Genomic DNA, 22729 nt, shown 5'->3' with positions numbered 1-22729 from the left:
CAGTAGCAGCAAGGGAACTTTTCATACAAAGATGGGCACAATAAAGGACAGAAATGGTATGGACTTTACAGAAGCAGAAGATATTAACAAGAGATGGCAAGAATACACAGAAGAACTATACCAAAAAGATCTTCATGACCCAGATAACCACAATGGTGTGATCACTCACCTAGAGCCAGACATGATCACTCACCTAGAGCCAGACATCCTGGAATCCGAAGTCAAGTGGGCCTTAGGAAGCATCACTACGAACAAAGCTAGTGGAGGTGATGGAATTCCAATTAAGCTATTTCAAATCCTTAAAGATGATGCTGTGAAAGTGCTGCACTCAATATGCCAGCACATTTGGAAAACTCAGCAGTGGCCACAGGATTGGAAAAGGTCAGTTTTCATTCCAATCCCAAAGAAAGGCAATACCAAAGAATGCTCAAACTACTGCACAATTGCACTCAACTCACATGCTAGTAAAGTAATGCTCAAAATTCTCCAAGCCAGGCTTCAGCAATATGTGAACCGTGAACTTCCTGATGTTCAAGCTGGTTTTAGAAAAGTTAGAGGAACCAGAGATCAAAATGCCGACATCCGCTGGATCATGGAAAAAGCAAGACAGTTCCAGAAAAACATCTATTTCTGCTTTATTGACTATGCCAAAGCCTTTGACTGTGTGGATCACAATAAACTGTGGAAAATTCTGAAAGAGATGGGAATACCAGACCACCTGACCTGCCTCTTGAGAAATCTGTATGCAGGTCAGGAAGCAACAGTTAGAACTGGACATGGAACAACAGACTGGTTCCAAATAGGAAAAGGAGTACGTCAAGGCTGTATATTGTCACCCTGCTTATTTAACTCATATGCAGAGTACATCATGAGAAACGCTGGACTGAAAGAAACACAAGCTGGAATCAAGATTGCTGGGAGAAATATCAATAACCTCAGATATGCAGATGACACCACCCTTATGGCAGAAAGTGAAGAGGAACTCAAAAGCCTCTTGATGAGAGTGAAAAAGTTGGCTTAAAGCTCAATATTCAGAAAATGAAGATCATGGCATCCAGTCTCATCAGTTCATGGGAAATAGATGGGGGAACAGTGGAAACAGTGTCAGACTTTATTTTTCTGGGCTCCAAAATCACTGCAGATGGTGACTGCAGCCATGAAATTAAAAGACGCTTACTCCTTGGAAGGAAAGTTATGACCAACCTAGATAGCATATTCAAAAACAGAGACATTACTTTGCCAACAAGGGTCCATCTAGTTAAGGCTACGGTTTTTCCTGTGGTCATGTATGGATGTGAGAGTTGGACTGTGAAGAAGGCTGAGAGCCGAAGAATTGATGCTTTTGAACTGTGGTGTTGGAGAAGACTCTTGAGAGTCCCTTGGACTGCAAGGAGATCCAACCAGTCCATTCTGAAGGACATCAGCCCTGGGATTTCTTTGGAAGGAATGATGCTAAAGCTGAAACTCCAGTACTTTGGCCACCTCTTATGAAGAGTTGACTCATTGGAAAAGACTCTGATGCTGGGAGGGATTGGGGGCAAGAGGAGAAGGGTACGACAGAGGATGAGATGGCTGGATGGCATCACTGACTCGATGGACGTGAGTCTCAGTGAACTCCGGGAGTTGGTGATGGACAGGGAGGCCTGGCGTGCTGCGATTCATGGGGTCGCAAAGAGTCGGACACAACTGAGCCACTGAACTGAACTGAAAATCACTGCAGATGATGACGGCAGCCATGAAATTAAAAGATGCTTGCTCCTTGGAAGAAAAGTTATGATCAACCTAGACAGAATATTAAAAAGCAGAGACACTACTTTGCCAACAAATGTCTGTCTAGTGAAATCTCTGATTTTTCCAGTAGTCATGTATGGATGTGAGAGTTGGACTATAAAAAAAAAAGCTGAGTGCTGAAGAATTGATGCTTTTGAACTGTGGTGTTGAAGACTTTTGAGAGTCCTTTGGACTGCAAGGAGATCCAACCAGTCAATCCTAAATAAAATCAGTCCTGAATGTTCATTGGAAGAACTGATGCTGAAGCTGAAACTCCAATACTTTGGTCACCTGATGCAAAGAACTGACTCACTGGAAAAAACTCTGACGCTGGGAAAGGTTGAAGGCAGGAGGAGAAGGGGACGATAGAAGATGAGGACTGGATGGCATCACCTACTCGATGGACATGAGTTTGCGTAAGCTCCGGGAGTTGGTGATGGACAGGGAGGCCTGGCGTGCTGCAGTCCATGGGGTCGCTAAGTGTGGGACATGACTGAGGGACTAAACTGAACATTTCACTAGGTCTCACTGAAAAAATAATGACCTGGAGGGGTGGAGGGAAGACGTAGAGGACAGGACCTGAGGGAAGAAGTAACTCGGGTATCCAGAAGAAGATACTTCCAAAATGCTGCAGTGAGTGCCAGAACCTGAGATGGGAGAGTCATGTTCCGGACAGTGTGGAAGCCAGGACAGCTGCAGCAGAGTGGGTATGTGGCAGGTGCAGATCGTGTGGGATCTCACTGGTCAGGGAAGGGATCTGGGTCTTACTCTGAGTGCGCCTGTTTCTGACATCTGTGGGGTCCATGGCAAGAATGCAAACGGAGGCTCAGACACCATATATTTAAATATCTAAAATGACTACATAAAAAATGTTCTGTTCTACTTTGAGGAACAGACAATCAAAATGACGCTGATGGCCAAACACAAAATTAGCATCCTTGAATTCACTGTAAGGTTGCAGGGAGCCTACCCTGGCTGCTGCCACTGGCCTGCTGTCCACTCCCTTCTCCCACCACAACCGCCCACCTGGCACTAGGAGGGACCTTGTGTGAGCATGTCCAAGGGAAGAGGTCCACACAGGCCCTGGAAACAGGCTCCAAAGGATCTGGGTGGGGAATTCCATTATGCCAAATGATGACAGCATAGGTTCTTAAAAGGGACTATTCCCTTAGGTCTCACAGGAGAGGAGGGCATACAACCAGAGGCAAGTCAGAAAAGGGTCTTTCCAATTGGCTGAGGTCAGGGCAAGAGCTTGGGTCTAGGACTCTGAATGAGGCTGTGAGTTACCAAAATAAAGAGGAAAAAGCACTGAAGTGAAATTCTTTGGTGACAGAGGTCTTGTCTGAATTTTCTTTGTATCTCACAATATGACAGAATGTGATATGTACTCAGTGTTAAGTAAATGTTTGTTAAACTGAACTGAAAAAAGAAAAACAATGTTTCCCAGCTACAGCACTAAAGTAAACAGAAATTCAGACCCTCAGCCAAATGGTGACCTACTGTCCAAACAAGGATACCTCTGAGAGTGAAAGGAAATGCTATTAAAATAAGATTTACACCAAGACATCAGGCACAACCTGAGACTGTCCTGGCAAAACTGGGACATGCTACTCTTGCTTTAACTCCTTTATAACCAGGCTGATGTTCTTTCCCAAGTGAGAAGCCATCCTGTCACGGCTGCTACATCACACGCCCAAGGCGTTCCTGGGTGTCCGTAAAGGCCCAAGTGTGGGGTTCAGCAGGTAACGGGGTACAGCTGAGTTTAACAATAAGAGATGTGAAAAAGCAAACAAAGAGAGGAGAATACCATCTCCAATAGTCTTTTATATTCAGTAAAAGCTCTTCTCTTTCCTTTCGTCAATACTTTTGCCTTCAACAGAAACTTAGAACCCAATACTGAGTAAAGTGCTAGGTACACCCGAATCAGAACAAACAGTCATGATCCCTGCCCTCAAGCAATTCACTTTGCATTTCCCCATTACTGGGCTTGTGAATAGTTTCCATAGTTTTGTTTTATGTGGCTTTTATAAGTTACCGTGCTATGAAAATCTTTGTTTAAAAAAAAAAAAAAAAGATGTTATTTTCTAACCTCCAGTTGGGAAGGAAAATTCCCCAAAATAAAATGATCTGATCAAAAGCATAAGAACAGAGTGTAATTCTTGTGATATAGGACCAGACTGCTTTCACTAGGAAGGGTTTATCACCCTATAATATCATCATCATGCAATCATATCTGACCTAATCCATGTAAGAGTGCATGATTTCTATCAAGATAACCACATAATTTCAAATCTCAGAATTCTTGGAAATCATCGTTAAATTTTACAGAGAAGAAAATTGAACCCTAGAGAGGTTAAGTGACTGGCAGGAAACAAAACACTGCCTAGTATTTGTTTATTTATTTGTAATTGCCAAAACTTGGAAGCAACCAGGATGTTCTTTGGTAGGTGAACGCATAAATAATCTGTGCTACAAGCAGACAACAGAATATTACTCAGCACTAATAAGAAAAATTTTCAAGCCATAAAAAGCGACGGAGAAACCTTAAATGCGTGTTTTTAAGAGGAAAAAAAAAAGCCAATCTGTAAAGGCTGCATAGTGTGTGATTCCAGTGATATATGTGACATTCAGAAAAAGGCACAACTATCGAGACACTAAAAAGATCCTTGTCTGTTAGGGGGTAGGAGGGAGACAAGGATGAACAGACGAGCAAAGAGTATTTTTAGGGTAATGAAACCTACACTACGTAGTACTATAAGGATAAATACGGCATTATACATTTGTCAGAACACCACCAAATGTACAACTAAGAGTGAACCCCAATGTAAACTGTGGACTTTGGGCTATAATAATGGTGGCAATGTACATTCATCTATAGTAACAAATGTACCACTCTGGTGCAGGATTTTGATAGAGGGGAAGGATGTGCCCACATGGAAGCAAGAGGTAGATAGGAAATTGTACCTTCCATTTAATTTTGTTATGAACCTAAGATCTGTCTTAAAAACAAAACTATCTTTTTCAAAAGCTGGCATGGAAGTAATCCCAGGTGGCACTAGTGGTAAAGAACCCGTTTGCCAATGCAGGAGACATAAGAGACAAGGTTCGATCCCTGGATTGGGAAGATCTCCTGGAGAAGGGCATGGCAACCCACTCCAGTATCCTTGCCTGCAGAAACCCATGGACAGGGGCATATGGCGGGCTACAGTCTACAGGACCTCAAAGAGTCAGGTATGACTAAAGCCACTTAGCACAGCACAGCACATGGAAAAGCAAAAAGGTTTAGAAAAAAGGAATTGGAACCCACTTTTGTTGTTTTTGTTTTTTATACTTCTGCATTACATGAACTAATGTGGTTTCTTTTTCTCTCTCTTTTTTTTTTTTTTTGCATTATGTTTCCTGAGTAATCCTTTACTGAATAAAACGTACTTTGGCAACATCTGAACTACATTTCCTTAACTGCTAGAAAAACTATATATACTTCATAAAGGTTTATATTAGTATTTCTTCACACGTCAACTGTTTTTCTCCTCTACCTATCAAGCAGAATCCTGTTACAGACCACGTATATTTTCATCAAGTCTTCATCTGTTTTGCATAGTAAGATTTTTATCACATATGTTGGTAAAACATTCTTTTTTTCACTTTACTTTCCACATTTATTTCACTATGCTTTGTGGTACCAACATCTTTTATTTTTTATAAATTCAAATCTATCTTATTAAATATGCCTTCCTCTCTTTTAAAGTAAGCAATGCTTTCCTACTATATAACTAGAATATGCTTTTTCCCTTACTTTGTTTTCTGTATTTAACTCCATGCACTGCACATAATAGTACTTAATAAATGCATGCTGAATTTTAAACAAACATTTATAGAACACAAGCTATGAATAAATCATTATGATAAATGTCATAGGAAAAACATTCTTAAGAGTTTTTACAGCCTAAGAGAAAGCAGGAATGCATTCACATAAGAATATACAGTTCTAAGAATCCCATGGAAGACGTAGCATTAAATATGGGATTAGCCAGCCTAAAGATTCCCACTAGGAGTGAAAGAAACTAACATTTACCATTCATTTTCTATGTGTCTTGCACTGTGCCAGGTGTTCTATCTAAATTGGGGTTATGATATGAACTACTTTGAAATCCTGGGCTCAGTGTTAAATACTTATCATTAAAGTATCTTATAGTGGAGGGAGGGAAGGAGAAAGTTTCCCTTTCTTAGGCCAAGAGGGAAGGAGGCATGATCTCCGCACAAATACATAAAACATTCGTTAAACATCCAGGAGACACTGCTATCTCAGTTTCCTTCTCCAGGGGATCTTCCTGACCCAGGGATCAAACCCACATCTCTTTATGTCTCTTGTACTGGCAGGCAGGTTCTTTACTACTAGCCCCACCAGGGCTTCTCCAGTGGCTCAGATGACAAAGAATCCACCTGCAATGCAGGAGACCCAGATTCGATCCCTGGGTTGAGAAGATCCTCTGGAGAAGGGAATGGCTACCCACTGCAGTATTCTTGCCTGGAGAACCCCATGGACAGAGAAGCCTGGTGGGCTAGAGTCCACAGGGTCACAAAGAATTGGACACAACTGGAACAACTGAGCACTCAGGCAGTAAAGAAGAAAATAAACATTCATTCCCAAGCATTTAGTTTCTAATGTCCATTAAATCTTCTTTTTGTACTATTCAACTCAATTCTCTGTTAATTTCTTTACATGATCTTTGGTTTTCTAAGAAGAGCAGAGTGCAAGCTATAATCACAATCCTATATATTGCTAAATAGCAAGCTAAACTATATATTTTATCTAATTCTCAAGCATCAGTGGATTTGGAAAGTTCACCACTGCTACTGAGTACTTCACTGACACTTCATTGTATGTGTTTCATTTATTAAGGGATCTTTCATCATAAAAGGGGTTTCCCAGGTAGTGCAGTGGTAGAGAAGCTGTCTGTCAATGCAGAACACGCGGATTTGATCCCTGGGTCAGGAAGATCCCATGGAGTAGGAAATGGCAACCCACTCCAGTATTCTTGTCTGGAAAATTCCATGGACAGAGGAGCCTGGTAGGCTACAGTCTATGAAGTCAAAAAGAGTCAGACACGACTGAGTGACTGAGCACACACCATCTTAAAAGCAATGAAAGTTGGTTTGGTTAGATACCATAGCAAAATGCATTCGTTCCATTGGTTTTTGGTTGGTTGGTTTTGTTCCATTCCCCTTTAAACTCTTACACTTCTCCAAAGTCTGAAAAGTAAGATCCAAAGTCTCTTTAAGTGTTTTTAAAATTTCTCTTTATACCACGGCATCTCGTAAAAGCCTATCTTTGCAATGAAGGGCAAACATTTGATAAATGTATGTATCTAGGTATGTTCATGTCAGGTTTCTCTTGCATGATGCTCTGGGATTCTTCTAAAAACTTTTCCTGAGAAATGTTATCTAAATTAAAAATGTGACATAGAAACTAGTCAAAGAAATGTCTTCTGTCTTGTCAAAAGACCAAACAAATGACCCTTATCACTGTTACATGCAGCTTGGATTTCCTTGTGTCTTCAATATGCTTCCATTTTCTTAAACACCTTTTTTAGCTTCAGATGTTTTAATTTGGTTGTGCTATGTATGTTGCTCTATCTCTGAGCATCAGTAAGTCTTTGCTCTGGAGCATCAATTCTGTTCTTTCCAATAGCTACTCTGCAGTATTCACAAGTGAAGTAACTTTTTGAAGTGGGTGTGTCTTACATTTGTAAAGTCATTCTTTCTTCTTCCTGTCACTTTCAATGTAGCTGAATCAGCCTTATCATGCAGCTTTACATGGTGCTGCCTCTGCATGTGCAACTAATTTGGGCAACTAAACTAAGTTGTGTCCAACTCTTTTGTGACCCCATGGACTGTAGCACTCCAGGCTCCTCTGCCCATGGGATTTCCCAGGCAAGAATACTGGAGTGGGTTGCCATTTCCTCCTCTAGGGGATGTTCCTGCTCCAGGGATCAAACCCAAGTCTCCTGCATTGGCAGGCAGATTATTTACCACTTGAGCCACCAGGAAAGCATCTCTGATGAAGCAAATTTTTTAAATTAGCTTGAGATTTGCTTTTTTTTTTTAGTTTTTCTATTATTTAAAGCTTATCTTATTCGAGGAAAATGGGCATTTGGGGGGCTTTGGTTTTTGTCGTTAATGCTAGATTTAGTTGAGATGAAGATCTTTGTGGTATTATTTGAGGACTCTCAGACACTACCTATTTATTAAATATCGATACAATTATCTGTGACCAACCTTCCTTTCAACTCTTATGCACTAATCATCATTGTGATTTAAAAAAAAAAAAACCTCACTTACCTACGTCTTAAATCTACTCTTAAATAGGAGAAAAATGTGCCTGCAACATCTTTTGTTCCATTAGAGCTGACTTGGCTGGTCTGAGTTCCTTCTTCACTGTTCTACTTAGGTAGATTCCTCCTAAAGACACACGGGGCTTATCTGCTGGCTCAGACAGTAAAGAATCTGCCTGCAATGCAGGAGACCTGGGTTCAATCCCTAAGTTGGGAATATGCCCTGGAGAAGGAAATGGCTACCCACTCTTGTACTCTTGCTTGGAGAATTCCATGGACAGAGGAGCCTGGCGGGCTACAGTCCATAAAGTCACAAAGAGTCGAACACGACTGAAGCGACTAACACTTTCACTTTCTGAAGACACAATCAGCTTAGCCTTTTAAGAGAGAGGAGGATATTTCTTCAATTAAAGACACTTCTCAGATTGCTGAAGAACTGGATCTTTGGCAGAGTGCCGTTTCACCACCTCACAATCACTTGCTGGCTATGAGGGGGAAAACCACATTCCCAAAGGAGGGGTGACGGTATCACCCTCCAAACCCTCTGATCAAATGTGACATCACTGAACATGGGGCAGCCAGATTAAGAGACTCCTGATGTGAAGCCATATGAAGCATAACTGCACCACCTATAAAATATTCTTGCCAAAAGTTAACTTCCACTTATAGGCATACAGAGAAAGAGGCTGGTCAAGGCCACAAAGAAGTAATCAGATAAATCCAGAATGTGGGTCTAGATTTATTCAACACATCAATAACATGTTTAAAAACAAACAAAGGGCAGGGAGACTGTTCTAAAATCACAGACTTAAGGGACAAAGCAGGGAAATGCTATATGGATTTGTTGGATTTGAATAAACTAATTATAGAACTATACTTTGGGATGATATTTGAGTATACAAAGGATATTTAACTTTATTAAGGGGAAATTACTTAGTTTTCTTAGCTATGATGGTGGTATGATTACAGAAGAAAACAGTACTAGTTTCTAAAATGAATATGGAAGTATTAGGAGGGAAAGCCCTCATGTATAAGTTTTGCATTAAAATACTTCAGGGGAAAGAAATAAGAGAAGGGGCAAATGAAGCAAATGTATAAAAAACTTAATACTACTGAATGTGACTGAAAATGGGGGTTCATTAAATTATTCAAATTATTCTCTATCTTTATATATGTTTTAACATTTTTACCATCAAAAATAAAACTAAAAATCTTTTCTTAAAAAAAAAAAACAACCTTACTTTTCCTTTGTCATTTTTACACTTCTATAACTTCAACCTTGATTTTACATCAATATCTTTTAATTCTAAATGGCTCATGAGAGGTTTAAATGTTTTTCCTGAAATATGAAAGCAGTCCCTTTACACCCTCTGAATTTCCAACTCTTTACCTTAATTTCTGAAGGTAAGCATATACTTTTCAAAAGATCTAAAATTTTAGTATCAATAACCTCAGTGCAAAAACTCACTAGAAACAAATTTAAGAGAAAATAATAAGAATAGTAGGTTACCACTTCAAGGAATAGGAAATACACCAGAAAACACAATACAGTGTGTGGCTACTTAAAAACAACCAAAAAACTTGTTTTTATTAGTCTGACAGGATGATCTGATCTGGTGTCTACTTGAAAGGTTAACAGGAGACAATAGGAAACAAAGAGAAAAGCTGTGAAAGACTCTGAAACGGGCAGTAAACGGTCATTCGGTGCCCTGTCAAGTGCATCCTTGGGTATTATCTCTGTCTTTCATGGCCTTAGAGCTACTTTACCATACTGTAAGTTGTAGAAAACTTACAACACTGTAAATGACACTTGGCCACAGAAAAGGAAATGAACGATATCTGGTACTACATATCAAGTAAAACAGCAATTACATATGCATAAAAAATAAACTAAGTTCAAAAGAGAAAAAGGAAAAAGAACAGGAAAAAAATTAATGCCAAGAAGCCTCATGGTTAGGCTAAAAGCCTCCTTTGAAAACAGAAACCAAGACATTTCAAGGGGAAAAAAAAAATCACCTCCATTTTTTAAACATGTTTTTCTAAAGATATCATTACTTTTCTCCCCTTTCCTCCTAAAAGCAATTTTTTTCTAATAGCCCATTCATTTCAGCCTCAAGTAGATACACATCAAATGCACCATAATATTTTTTTAAGGTTTTAAGACAATGGTACTGTCAGGCTTACTGGTTTTATATGATTCAGAGGCCAATTCAATTACAGTAGCTGCTATGATATTTGCCTTTTCCTCAACACTCTTCATGTCAGACAAAATGAAATTCTGTGAGGTGAGCAGTGTGTTTGTGTACATTGGCCAACAACGACATTTCACTTCAATGTTAAACACTCTCATATTTTCTCCTTATGCAATGTATAATATTAATGATTTATGCATTTACTTTGTCCAATTATAAATATGTAAGAATGATTTACACGTGAGTTAAAACCCCCAGCTTCCTGAAAGTTTAAAGAATCTGAAGTAAAATGAGATTAAAATGAATGCATTTATGGTCTGCCACTGAGTGATTCTTGTACCTAAAAATTAAATGTAGTAAATCTGAAACTCAAGATTTAAAAAACAGTTTACAAATAAAGCTGACATTGAAAGTTCTAAGAGTATTAAAAAATAAATCCTATTCAAAATTATGATTATAATAACATAACCCCAGACAAATAGTAATTCCAAATTAAATGCCTTCCCTATTTACTCTATTATTCTCTATCCCCTTCCCCATGCCAAGGAAAGGATGACAGAGAGTTGTTAAGAGAAGAAATATAAAAAATTTAGTATAAATGTTTTCAGTTGTAAAATAAATCCGCCAAGTAAATTTCAACCCCAGGTTATTATACAATTTTTCTTATTAACATCTATTCATATAGTATAATGATACTTACAGAAAAAATCAAATAAGGTTATCTCTTTCAAGGATTATGTATGGTATATATAAATTTAAAATTTGAATATAATTTTAAAATTGTCATACTATTAAACATCAACAGGTTGATATAACATCTGTTCTTCAATTTTTCACCCAAGTTGTTATGGTAACGGAATATGTGGGATATGTGTTTCCTAAATTTAACTGATTATTTCAAGTAAATAAAATTATAACATACCGTATCATTAACTACAAATAATATCATTACTATAACTCTTTATTTATCCTTTTTAAATACTAGTGGATCACAGGACTATATTTAACTAGGCGTTTACACATGCATTATCTCATAATTCACATTTTTTTAAAAAGCAAGGATATTTTTTTCCAATTTGAAGGCTTGATTTAGAAACAAAACAAAAAAAGGAATTGGCTTATTTTCTGAACAATATACTAAACTAAAACACTCCAAAATTACATGATTATACTGTTTTGTAGGAGCTGTAGATTACACTCTTTTCAAATACAACACAGATCCTGTTATTCCTCTAGTCCTCAGCTCAAAACACTCCACTGAGGCTCTCTTCAGTCATGTCCGACTCTGTGTGACCCTATGGACTGTAGCCCACCAGGCTCCTCAGTCCATGGAATTCTCCAGGCAAGAATACTGGAGTGTGTTGCCATGCCCTCCTCCAGGAAATCTTTCTGACCCAGGGGTGAAACCTGAGTCCCCTACAACTCCTGCACTGCAGGCAGATTCTGTATCACTGAGCCTCCAAGGAAGCCCCCACTGCTGCTCCATCTCTGAGTAAAACCTAGGCCCCCCCCTCTTTTTTTTGGTGGGCCTATAAAACCTGCTCCCTCCACCTTCCCTTGTTTAACCCCAAGCAGCTACATTGGTTTCTTTGCTGGTCCTCAAATATAGCTGGCTCACTTCTGCTCAAGGACTTGTACTTACTATTCCCTCTGCCTGGACAGCTCCTCCTCCCAGGAAGCTACATGGCTCACTCTTTCCCTTATTTCAAGTCTTCCTTCAAATACCTTCTTCCCAGTAAAACCTTCTCTGACCCAATCCCATTTCAAACAGCTATTCCAGCAACCATGACTACCTCTGCTCACACATTACCTATCTGCTATGGAATGAACTGTGTCATCTGGGAATGTGTATGCTGAAGCTCTAATTCCCATTGTGATGGTATTTAGAGATGGGGCCTCTGGGAGGTAATGTTTAGATGAGGTCATGAGGGTATGACCCTTGTGACGGAACAGTGCCTCCTAAGAAGAGGAAGAGACACAAAAAGCAATCACTCTTTCTATACCACGCGGGACACAGCGAGAAGACAGCTACATACAAGACACGAAGAGAGACCTCACCAGAAACTGAACCAGCCAGAACCTTAGTATTGAACTTCCAGCCCTCAGAATTGAGAAAAGTGTATTTCTGCTGCTTAAGGCAGAACCCTGATCTTGTACTTTTAGCCTTCAAATCTGTGAATAAATTAATTTCTGTTGCTTAAGCTACCAAGTCTATGGATTTTGTTATGGCAGCCCAAGATAATACACAATTCCTCCTTCTTTATTTCCCTCCCTTACATTTATTACTAACATGCAATATACTGGTGATTTATTCTGTATATTACTAATTTATTCTATTCACTGTCTCTCACCCTTTACTGCCAAATAAACTTCCTGAGGGCAGGGGGTTTTGTCTATTTTGGTCACAACACCTACAATACCTATAATCTAGCACGTAAGAGGTAATCAATAAATATTTGTTGAAAAATGCTCAAATATAGATTTAAAACATCATAAACATTAATATGCTATGGTAAGACAATACACTTCTGTAATGATCTACAGGAAAACAATAAAAAAGAAAAATATACAATCTTCAAAAACTTAAATTTTAAAACATCAAAGTTACCAAGATTTGTATTCTCAGAGGACCAAAGAACCTCATTTTCCTGACTTTCTTGGTCTTTTCCTACGAACCTAATCTACTACAGGCTCTTCCTCCTACCAATTAAGCATGGACTCTACCTAACACAGCTAAGTGTCCAAGAGCACTTCCTGTGCTTACCTCCTAAGTGAACTCACTCACTCTCACCACTTCAACTACCAGCATTTCCTGGTGATTCTGAAATCCTCATCTCTGACCGAGACACCTCTGCACACTGGTGCCCAACCACCCTTTAGATGTACATCACTGTCTGAAATGGCAAAGGACAGGAGCTTTAGGTGCAACCCAACACTGTCCTCACTTTAGTAGGAAAGAAACCTTAAAGAAAATCCAACCCAAAAAAGATAGTCTCTAAGACGACACAGACTCACATAATTCCAGATACTGCCTGAGGAATCGTTTTCTTTCATTACAGAAATTAGACCTATGATAGTAGGGAATTCCGATCTCTGAATTATGACTATGTATTCTAATTAACAATATACTCTTCTACTATCAGTTTCACTTCAATCACTGAATTACTCCCAATATTGTAGTAGAGTTTTATTACCTTCAAATTGAATTTAATCACTTGGGGGGAAAAATACAAGAAATTGTATGAGGTTTTCAAATTAAGCTTCCGAACTAGAATAGTTTATTTTTAGAAGAAAAATATCTCTTAATTTTTTCTTCATCACTGGCTTCCAAATAACATATCTGTTTCTCCAACCATTTTTTTTTTCATACTCACTACTCAATTTATTATTATTTTAAAGACTTCTCTAAAGAACATTTACTACTTCTTTAAAGATCATTAGTTATCTGATGATGAAACAAAAACCCGGAATTTAGGACAGGCTTCAGATAAAAGTTAGGTAGAACTCATTATCCAGTTTAAGCAAACCATGTATTTTTAGAATTTCATTAAGCAAAAAGCAAAGGAAATTCTAAGAGAAAACCATATGGTTATTATGGATTTAGAGATAGGTTAAGCCATTCCCAGGGTAGTATGAGGTTCCTGGGTCTGGGGTGCCACTAAGAAGACTCTCAGAGTCAGCGCTCTTCAATACAAATCAGCTACTTATGAAACTGACTGTCCCAGTCCCATGTTGTCTCTCAAGGGCAATAACTACTACACGTTATATCAAGTAAATTTCACTGCTCTTTCTTTCTCACGTATTTTTCCTTAAAGTTAAGAGTATAAACGAAATGTATTTAGGATAGGTCTCAATAACCTATGTCTGGCTGACCCGGTGCTCATAAAAGGCATAAAGTAAGCTCAAAAAATCAACAAATCCAGTCATCATTCTTTTCAAAATACGTCCAAAATCTGACCATTTCTCTCCCGCTCTTCTGCCTCCATCATCTCTAACCAGGATTACTGCAAGAGCCTCTTAAATAGGCTTCCTGATTCCACCCTTGCTCCCCTATAGTCCACAAAAGAGACCCGGTGATCACTATAAAACACTTGAGCCAGATCAAGCCTCCTCTGCTCAAAGCCCTCGCTTAGCTTCCCATATCACTTGAAATAAGAATCAAGACCTTACAGTGGTTTAGAAGACGCCTCACACCTCAACCATTCTCCCCTCCCTTACTCCATTCAGCCCCAGTGTCTTGCTATTCCTTGAATATACCAAGCAAGCACAGTCTCACTTCCGGTCCTGGGCATTAGCTGCTTCCTCAGCCTAGAAGACTCTTCCTCCAGATATCCACAGGACTTGCTCCCCTGCTTCTTTCCAAATTCTGTGTATTAAGGTCTTCCTTGACAAATGAACACTGACTAGTATACCTTCTGTTGCCCAGGCCTCTCTCCCACCTTTCATCCGCTTTGTTTTTCTGCAACGTGCTTATAACTGCTTGACATACTATATGTATGTTTGTTGGCTTGTTTATTATTTGCATTCCTTAACTAGAATGTTAGCTCTAAGAAAACAAGAGGCTGCTTTGTTCCTTGCTCACTCCCCGGCACAATACAACACAGAACAGTACATTAGCAATGAATATTAATAAATGTTGATCATATGAATAAATGAATGAATCTTGTGGTAGTTTCTTACCACAAATAAGAGGCTTACCCCCAAAATACGGTTATTATTATTACACCAAGTAATAAGGTTATTCTTCCTTCACAATGTATACCATTGTATTCTACTTTTCTTATGATAAATAATATTCCTTATTATATTAAGAATCATTTTTTACTTATTTTAGCATCTTAAAATATCAAGACTATGTATTATTTCTTTTGCATCTTTCTTATAGCAGGTACTCAATGTTTGTTCTTCTGAATTTGAAGTCATATTTAAAGAGACGTTTATAATATATCTGTATCTGTTGTGTTATCCCTTTAGCAATTAGCCCAAGACTAATTCTTAAACTGGTAACGAATATTCTGCTTTTAAGCACATGAGGCAGAAGAGAGGATGCAGGCTGCCTTAGAGACAACTGACATTCATTTTGTACCTATGTGGAAAGCACTTCTGAATATGTTAAATCAAAAGAGTTTTAAAAGAGAGTGAGTACTACTTGGGAGAAAGCTGTTTCAGCTTGATCCATTAATGAATTCTACAAAGGAAAAAAAAAAAAAAAGAGCACACAGCACACACTTTATTCTATCTTTTAAGAGAACTAACCAGAAAGCAAACTAATCTGAAGGTTTTTTTTTTTTTTTTTTCCTAAAAACAAAACAAAACAAATTCCAGCATCACTACTGGAATTAATACTCAACCCGAAATTTCACACAATTCATTAACTGGTATTTTTAATGATAAGCTGAAATCACTAAGATTATGATCAGTATGATGAAAAATATACCTTGACTTTTAGACTTTCACCGAATCAGTTAAAACTAAAAAGTATGATACTAAAAGTGCTAAACCTTGACTATCATGAAAAGTCAACTATACATACCAATTTATTCACCAGGACTTGTGGACTAGCAGGATTTTTTACTTTTCAGTGAAATCCTTTGAAAACTGATGGTAATAAAAATGGTTGACAGGCTAGTGCTCTTTTTCTAGGCACAGGAAGTAACAGTATTAAAAATAAATGATACCATAACAATAAAGTCTTGCCTTATGCAGTGTTAGCTCACCTGAGGTATGAGCCTATCCAAGTGCTCAGCTCGATTGCCATGAGAAGGGTGTGTAGACAACCATTCTGGCAACTTGGGATGACCATGGAGGCTTTCTGCAAATTCCATCTGCTGCCAAAACACTGAACTGGCTCTGACGTCCACACAGGCCTAAAACCAAAATTAATAAAAGCACAACGTAAGCTTAGTAATGAGGACATTATTTTTAAATTACCTTTATGTCATTACATTTCTTAAAAATATTTACCATTATCATTTTAATAAAAGTAAAATGTGCTCATTGCTTAAAAAAAAAAAACAACAACTCTCAACAATATGGTAAAGCATCCTCCTCCCTCTCCCTCCCACTAGACAACGTCACAATAATCCCACTCCCAAGAAGTGTGGTGGATATTAAGAATGTATATTGAGGGCAAAAATCTTCCATACAAATTAAAATTTTTTAGGTTTTCATAAAAAGATTTTAAAATCTAATCTGTTAACAAACTATAATAAAGAAAGTTTACTCTTCATCTATACTACCAGAATAATTAGAAGACCTCAAATAAAGACAGTTACACTTTTATGTGAAATTCCAATTTTATTTGCATTATATCTTACTACAAAAATGGTTCTGCGTTTTAGAATATAAGATTAAAGTGCTGACTCCAGAAAAAATTTAGTGTTTTTATGCTGTTTGATTCCACCCACTATTAGCATTCATTTACATTTAAAATCAGTCATTCCCTCTTGGAAATCTTTTTTAAAGGATATTAAACCTACACTATAGGTTTCATTTGTTGACATTTTTTTGGCCAAAGCTTAACTTCCTCCTTTACAAATTTCTTTTATTGTATTTATTCTTAAGAAGGATTTCACAAGTTTGAAATCAGAGATATTACTCTATGATTTATTTTTAATACATCTGTTTACATTTACCTCGTCAATTCACTTGAAGTGAACATTTATCAACGTATGAGTAATGTATTTTTTAAATTTATTTACTTTTTAGTTGAAGGATAATTGCTTTACAGAATTTTGTTGTTTTCTGTTAAAGACAGTTATAGTTTTAATGTACACATCAATTTGTCTACTTTTCCTTGAACTTACTGAAGAACATTTGAATTAAGCCATTCAAAATACCTTACAAAAAAATGAATCTTTAAAAAAAAAGATGGGGTATACAGATTTTGTGTATGTGTGTGTACAATTCCATCATATACTCACATACATATACTTATCTATTCATAGATCATTTCTGGAAAGCTATTTAAAAAACATTAATAGTAGCTACCCTAAGAGATAAATGGGGTGTTTGATGGTGGAGGAGGTTATTTCTGAAATGTATTAAAATATATTTATTTTATACTAAAATTTATTTTCTAAATCCTACATAAAGTGATTTAGTAAATATTATTATAAACCTATTCAATTTTTTCACACTTCTTAACTTATTTTTCCTATAAAAAGTGGCTGGGAAAAAAGTAGTTATATTGTATTTCCCAACCAGTTTTACTTTTGATTAAAACAATTTTTTAAATTACACTGTATTGACTAAAATGTGCTATCAAAAGCCTTAATGTGCTATCAGCCTTAAAACAGTGCAACTGTGACAAACAAAAAGACAAATAAAGAATACTGTACGCTAATTTAGACAGTCAACAACTATGCCACATCATTTTTAATAAACACCATTAAAGCCATTTTTAAATACTCAGAAAATGAAAAGAAAAAATGATTTGAAATTCAAGTAAGTTTTATTCAATGTTTAAAGCAACACCATTCTTTTTTTATTGTGGTAAAATACATATAACAAAGTTGACCATCTTAACCACTTTTAACTATACAGCTCAGTGGTACTGAATACATTCACACTATTGTACAGTCATCTGTACCCATAACTAGACTCATAACTCTTCATCTAGTGAAACTGAAACTCTGTACCTATTAAACAACCCTCCATTCTCCCCTCCCCTCAGCCCCCAGGCAACTACTATAACAATTCCTGTCTTTATGACTTTGACTACTCTTAAAATACCTCAAATAAATGGATCACACAGTATTTGTCTTTTTACACCTGGCATTTCACTGGGCATAATGTCCTCAAGATTCATCCATGTTATAGCATACTATAGAATTTTCTGCCTTTTTAAAAAGGCTGGATGACATCTCATTGTATGTATGTACCACATTTTGTTTATCCATTCAACAGTCAGTGGGTACTTGGGTCGCTTCCACATTAGCTATTGTGAAAATATTGCTATGAACATGGGTGTACAAATACCTTTTCAAGACCAAGCTTTCAATCTCCCAGGGAATACACCCATAAGTGGAGTTGCTGGATCATATGGTGATTTTAATTTAAAATTTTTTCAGAAACCAACATTTCATTTCCATGGTGTCTGGACCATTTTACACTTCCATTCAATTTCTTCATATCCTCGCCAGCACCTGTTATTTTATGTTATTTTGATAATAGCTTTGCTAATGAATGGTAAGTAGTATCTCATTGTAGTTTTAACTTGCAGTTCCCTAATTATCAGTGGTGTTGAACATCTTTCCATGTGCTTATTGGCAATTCACATAGTTCTTCTCTGGAGAAATGTCTATTCAAGTCTTTTGCCCATTTTTGAATTAGGTTTTTATTGTTGAATTTTAGAAGTTCTCTATATATTCGGATATTAATCCCTTATCAGATACATGATTTGCAAATATTTCCTGCCATTCTGTGAGTTGTCTCTTTTTACTCTGGAGATAGGGCTTCTCTGGTGGCTCAGGTGGTAAAGAATCTGCTTGAGCCCCAGGTTCAATGCCTAGGTTGGGAAGATCCCCTGAAGAAGGAAATCGCAACCCACTCCAGTATTCTAGCCTGGAAAATCCCACAGACAGAGGGGCCTGGCAGGCTACAGCCCATAGGGTCACAAAGAGTTGGACACAACAGAGCAACTAACACTCTGTGAATGGTGTCTTTTGATGCAATTTTTTTTTTAATTTTCATGAAGTCCAATTTGTCTACTTTTTCTCTTGTCAATTGTGCCTTTGGAGTTACATCTAAGAAATCATTACCAAAACGAATGCTGTGAAGGGTTTTGCCCTGTGCTTTTTTCCTAAGAGTTTTTGTTTTAGGTCTTACACTTAGGTCCGAGTTAGTTTTTGTATACAGTATTAATAAAGGTCCAGCTCCACTCTTTTGTGGAGAAATCTGTACGCAGGTCAAGAAGCAACAGTTAGAACTGGACATGGAACAATGGACTGATTTCAAATTTGGAAAGGAATACATCAAAGCTGTATATTGTCACCCTGCTTATTTAACTTATATGTAGAGTACATTATGCTTCATGCTGGATTCGATGAAGCACAAGCTGGAATCAAGACTGCAGGGAGAAATACCAATTACCTCAGATATGCAGATGACAGCACCCTTATGGCAGAAAGTGAAGAGGAACTAAAGAGCCTCTTGATGAAAGTGAAAGAGGACAGTGAAAAAGTTGGCTTAAAACTCAACATTCAGAAAAGTAAGATCATGGCATCTGAACCCATTTGCCAATTCATGACAAATAGATGGGAAAACAATGGAAACAGTGACAGACTTTATTTTCTTAGGCTCCAAAATCACTGCAGATGGTGACTGCAGCCATGAAATTAAAAGACGCTTGCTCCTTGGAATAAAAGCTATGACAAGCCTAGACAGCATATTAAAAAGCAGAGACATTACTTTACCGACAAAGGTCCGTACAGTCAAAGCTATGGTTTTTCCAGTAGTCATGTATGGATGTGAGAGTCGGACTACAAAGAGAGCTGAGTGATAAAGAACTGATGCTTTTGAACTGTGGTATTGGCGAAGACTCTTGAGAGTCCCTTGGACTGCAAGGAGATCAAACCAGTCCATTCTAAAGGAAATCAGTCCTGAATATTCACTGGAAGGACTGATGCTGAAGCTGAAACTCCAATACTTTGGCCACCTGATGCGAAGAATTGACTCATTGGAAAAGACCCTGATGCTGGGAAAGATTGAAGGCGAGAGGAAAAGGGAATGACAGAGGATGAGACGGTTGGATAGCATCACCGACTCTATGGACATGAGTTTGAGCAAGCTCCAGGAGTTGGTGATGGACAGGGAAGCCTGGTGTGATGCAGTCCACGGGGTCGCAGAGAGTCAGATGTGACTGAACTGAACTGATCCTCTTTTTTTAAGAATTATTTCCTGAAAAGATTGTCCTTTACCCATTTTCCACTTTTGGCAAAAAATCATTTGACCATATGCATGACAGTTTAATTCTGGGCTATCTACTCTATTCTATTGGTCTATAAGTCTTTCATACTAACACCACACTGCTTGGATTACTGCACACTTGTAGAGTAAGTTCTGAAATCAGGAAACATGAGTCTTCAAGTTTTGTTCTTTTTCGAGATTGTTTTGGCTACTCAGGTTCCTCAAGATTGTACATGAATTTTAGGATAGGTTTTTCTCTTTTTTCGGCCATGCCATGTGGCATGTGGAACTTCCCTGATCAGGGACTGAATCTGAAACCCCTGCAGTGGAAATGTGGACTCTTAGCCACTGGATCACCAGGGAAGTCTCTAGGATGGGTTCTTTTATTTCTCAAAAAAAAAAAAAAAAAAGATCACTGGCATTTTACAGAGATTACACTGAATTTGTAGATTGGTTTGGGTACTGACATTTTAGCAATATTGAGTTTCACAATCCATAAGTACAGGATGTTTTTCCATTCATTCATGTCATCTTTAAGTTGTTCCAGAAATGTTTTGTAGTTTTCACTGTACAAGCCTTTTCCCTCCTTAGTTAATTCCCAAGTCTTTTACTCTTATGGGTGCTATTACAAATGGAATTATTTTTGTAGTTTTCATTTTTAGATTATTCACTGTTCATGAATAGAAATACAACTGATTTGTGTGTGCTGATTTTGTAGCCTGCTACTTATTAGTTTAAACAGCTTTTTTGGGAGAGTCTTTAGGATTTTCTACACACATATCATCTTACTTCTTCTTTTCTAATTGGATGCTTTTTATTTCTTTTTCTTGCTCTGGCTAAACGTTCTACTACTACTATGTTGAGTGGAAGTGAAACTGGGCATCCCTGTCTTGATCTTAAAGGAAGTTTTCAGTCTTTGCTGCTGTGTTTTTCATGTATGGTTTTCATTGCAGTGATACGGTTTTCTTTTTGTCTCTATTTTGTTGCCTGTTCCTTATCATGAAAGGGTGCTGAATTTTGTCAGATGTTTTTTCTGTATTAGTTAAGATAATCACACAGCTTTTTTCCTTCATTTTGTTGCTAATAGCATATCATTGATTAATTTTTGTATATTGACCCATTCTTGTATTCCAGGGATAAATCTCATTTTGCCACAGTGTAAAATCCTTGTAATAGGCTTCTGAATTCTATTTGCTAGTATTCTTTTGAGAATCTTTGCACCGATGTTCATAGTAGTAGCTAGTAGCTCAGTCGTGTCCGACTCTTTGCGACCCCATGGACTGTAGCCTATCAGGCTCCTCCGTCCATGGGATTTTCCAGGCAAGACTGCTGGAGTAGATTGCTATTTCCTTCTCCAGGGGATCTTCCCGACCCAGGAATCGAACCTGGGTCTCCCACATTGCAGGCAGACGCTTTACCTTCTGAGCCACCAGGGAATCCTTCTTTTCTTGTTCATCTTTGTCTGGCTTTGATATTAGGATTATACGGGTTTCACAGATAAGGAAGTATTCCCTCCTCTTCAATCTTATTAGGAAATTTGAGAAGTAATGATATTAATTCTTTAAATATTTGGCAGAATTCTTCAGTGATGCTATCAGATCCAAGACTTCACTCTGTTGGAAGATTCTGATCATTGACTCAATCTAATTACTAGTTATGTGTACTAAGTCACTTCAGTCATGTCCAACTATTTGCGACCCCATGGACTGTAGCCCACAAGGACCCTTTGTCTATGGGATTTTCTGGGCAAGAATATTGGAACAGGTTGCTATGCCCTCCTCCAGGGAATGTCCCCAATTCAGAGGTCGAACTTGTGTCTCTTACGTCTCCTGCAATGGCAGGCAGGTTCTTTACCACTAGCACCAGTAGTTACAGGTCTATTCAGATTTTCTATTTCTCCATGATTTAGTCTTGGTAGGTTTTGTGTTTCTAGGGATTTGTCCATTTCATCTAGGCTATCCAATCTGGGGCAAACAATTGTTCACAGCACACTATTATAATCTTTTTATTTCTACAAAATCAGTAAAAGTGTCCCCAACTTCATTTCTGATTTTAGTAATCTGAGTCATCTTTATATTTTTATTAGTCCAGCTAGTTCATGATTTGTCAATTTTGTTTATCTTTTCAGAGAACAAAATTTTGGTTTTGTTGATTTTTCTCTGTTGTTCTTCTATTCTCTATTTAATTTATCCCCACTCTAATCTTTTTTAAATTTCCTTCTACTAGCTCTGAGTTTAGTCTATTCTTTTTCTAGCTAAGTTGTAAAGTTAAGTTGTATATTTGAGAGCTAACTTTGGGTATATTGTTTTCATTTTCATTCATCTCTATATTTATTAATTTCCCTTGTGATTTCTTCTTTAAATTCTTTGACTGTTTAAAAGTATACTGTTTAGTAGAGGTCTAACACTATGCTACTAAACAACCAATGGATCACTGAAGAAATCACAGAGGAAATAAAAAAATATCTAGAGATAAGTGAAAATGAAAATACAATGGACCAAAACCCATGGGACACAGCAAAAG

General features: G+C 37.6%; 1 protein-coding gene across 2 annotated transcripts in view; it reads right to left on the bottom strand.

Moving 5' to 3' along the window:
* Window positions 1-22729, bottom strand: part of OMA1 (OMA1 zinc metallopeptidase) — a 66065-nt gene that overhangs the window by 5498 nt on the left and 37838 nt on the right. For both annotated transcript variants that reach the window (XM_005903325.3, XM_070367955.1), the window contains exon 8: window positions 16015-16164. In XM_005903325.3, the coding sequence (XP_005903387.1) occupies window positions 16015-16164 (150 nt within the window). The remainder of the gene's footprint in view (window positions 1-16014; window positions 16165-22729) is intronic.

Source organism: Bos mutus, chromosome 3 (assembly GCF_027580195.1).
Source record: "Bos mutus isolate GX-2022 chromosome 3, NWIPB_WYAK_1.1, whole genome shotgun sequence".
Classification (NCBI taxonomy): Eukaryota; Metazoa; Chordata; class Mammalia; order Artiodactyla; family Bovidae; genus Bos; species Bos mutus.
The sequence above is the reverse complement of the archived record's forward strand: the minus strand, read 5'-3'. Positions and strand labels throughout refer to the sequence as shown.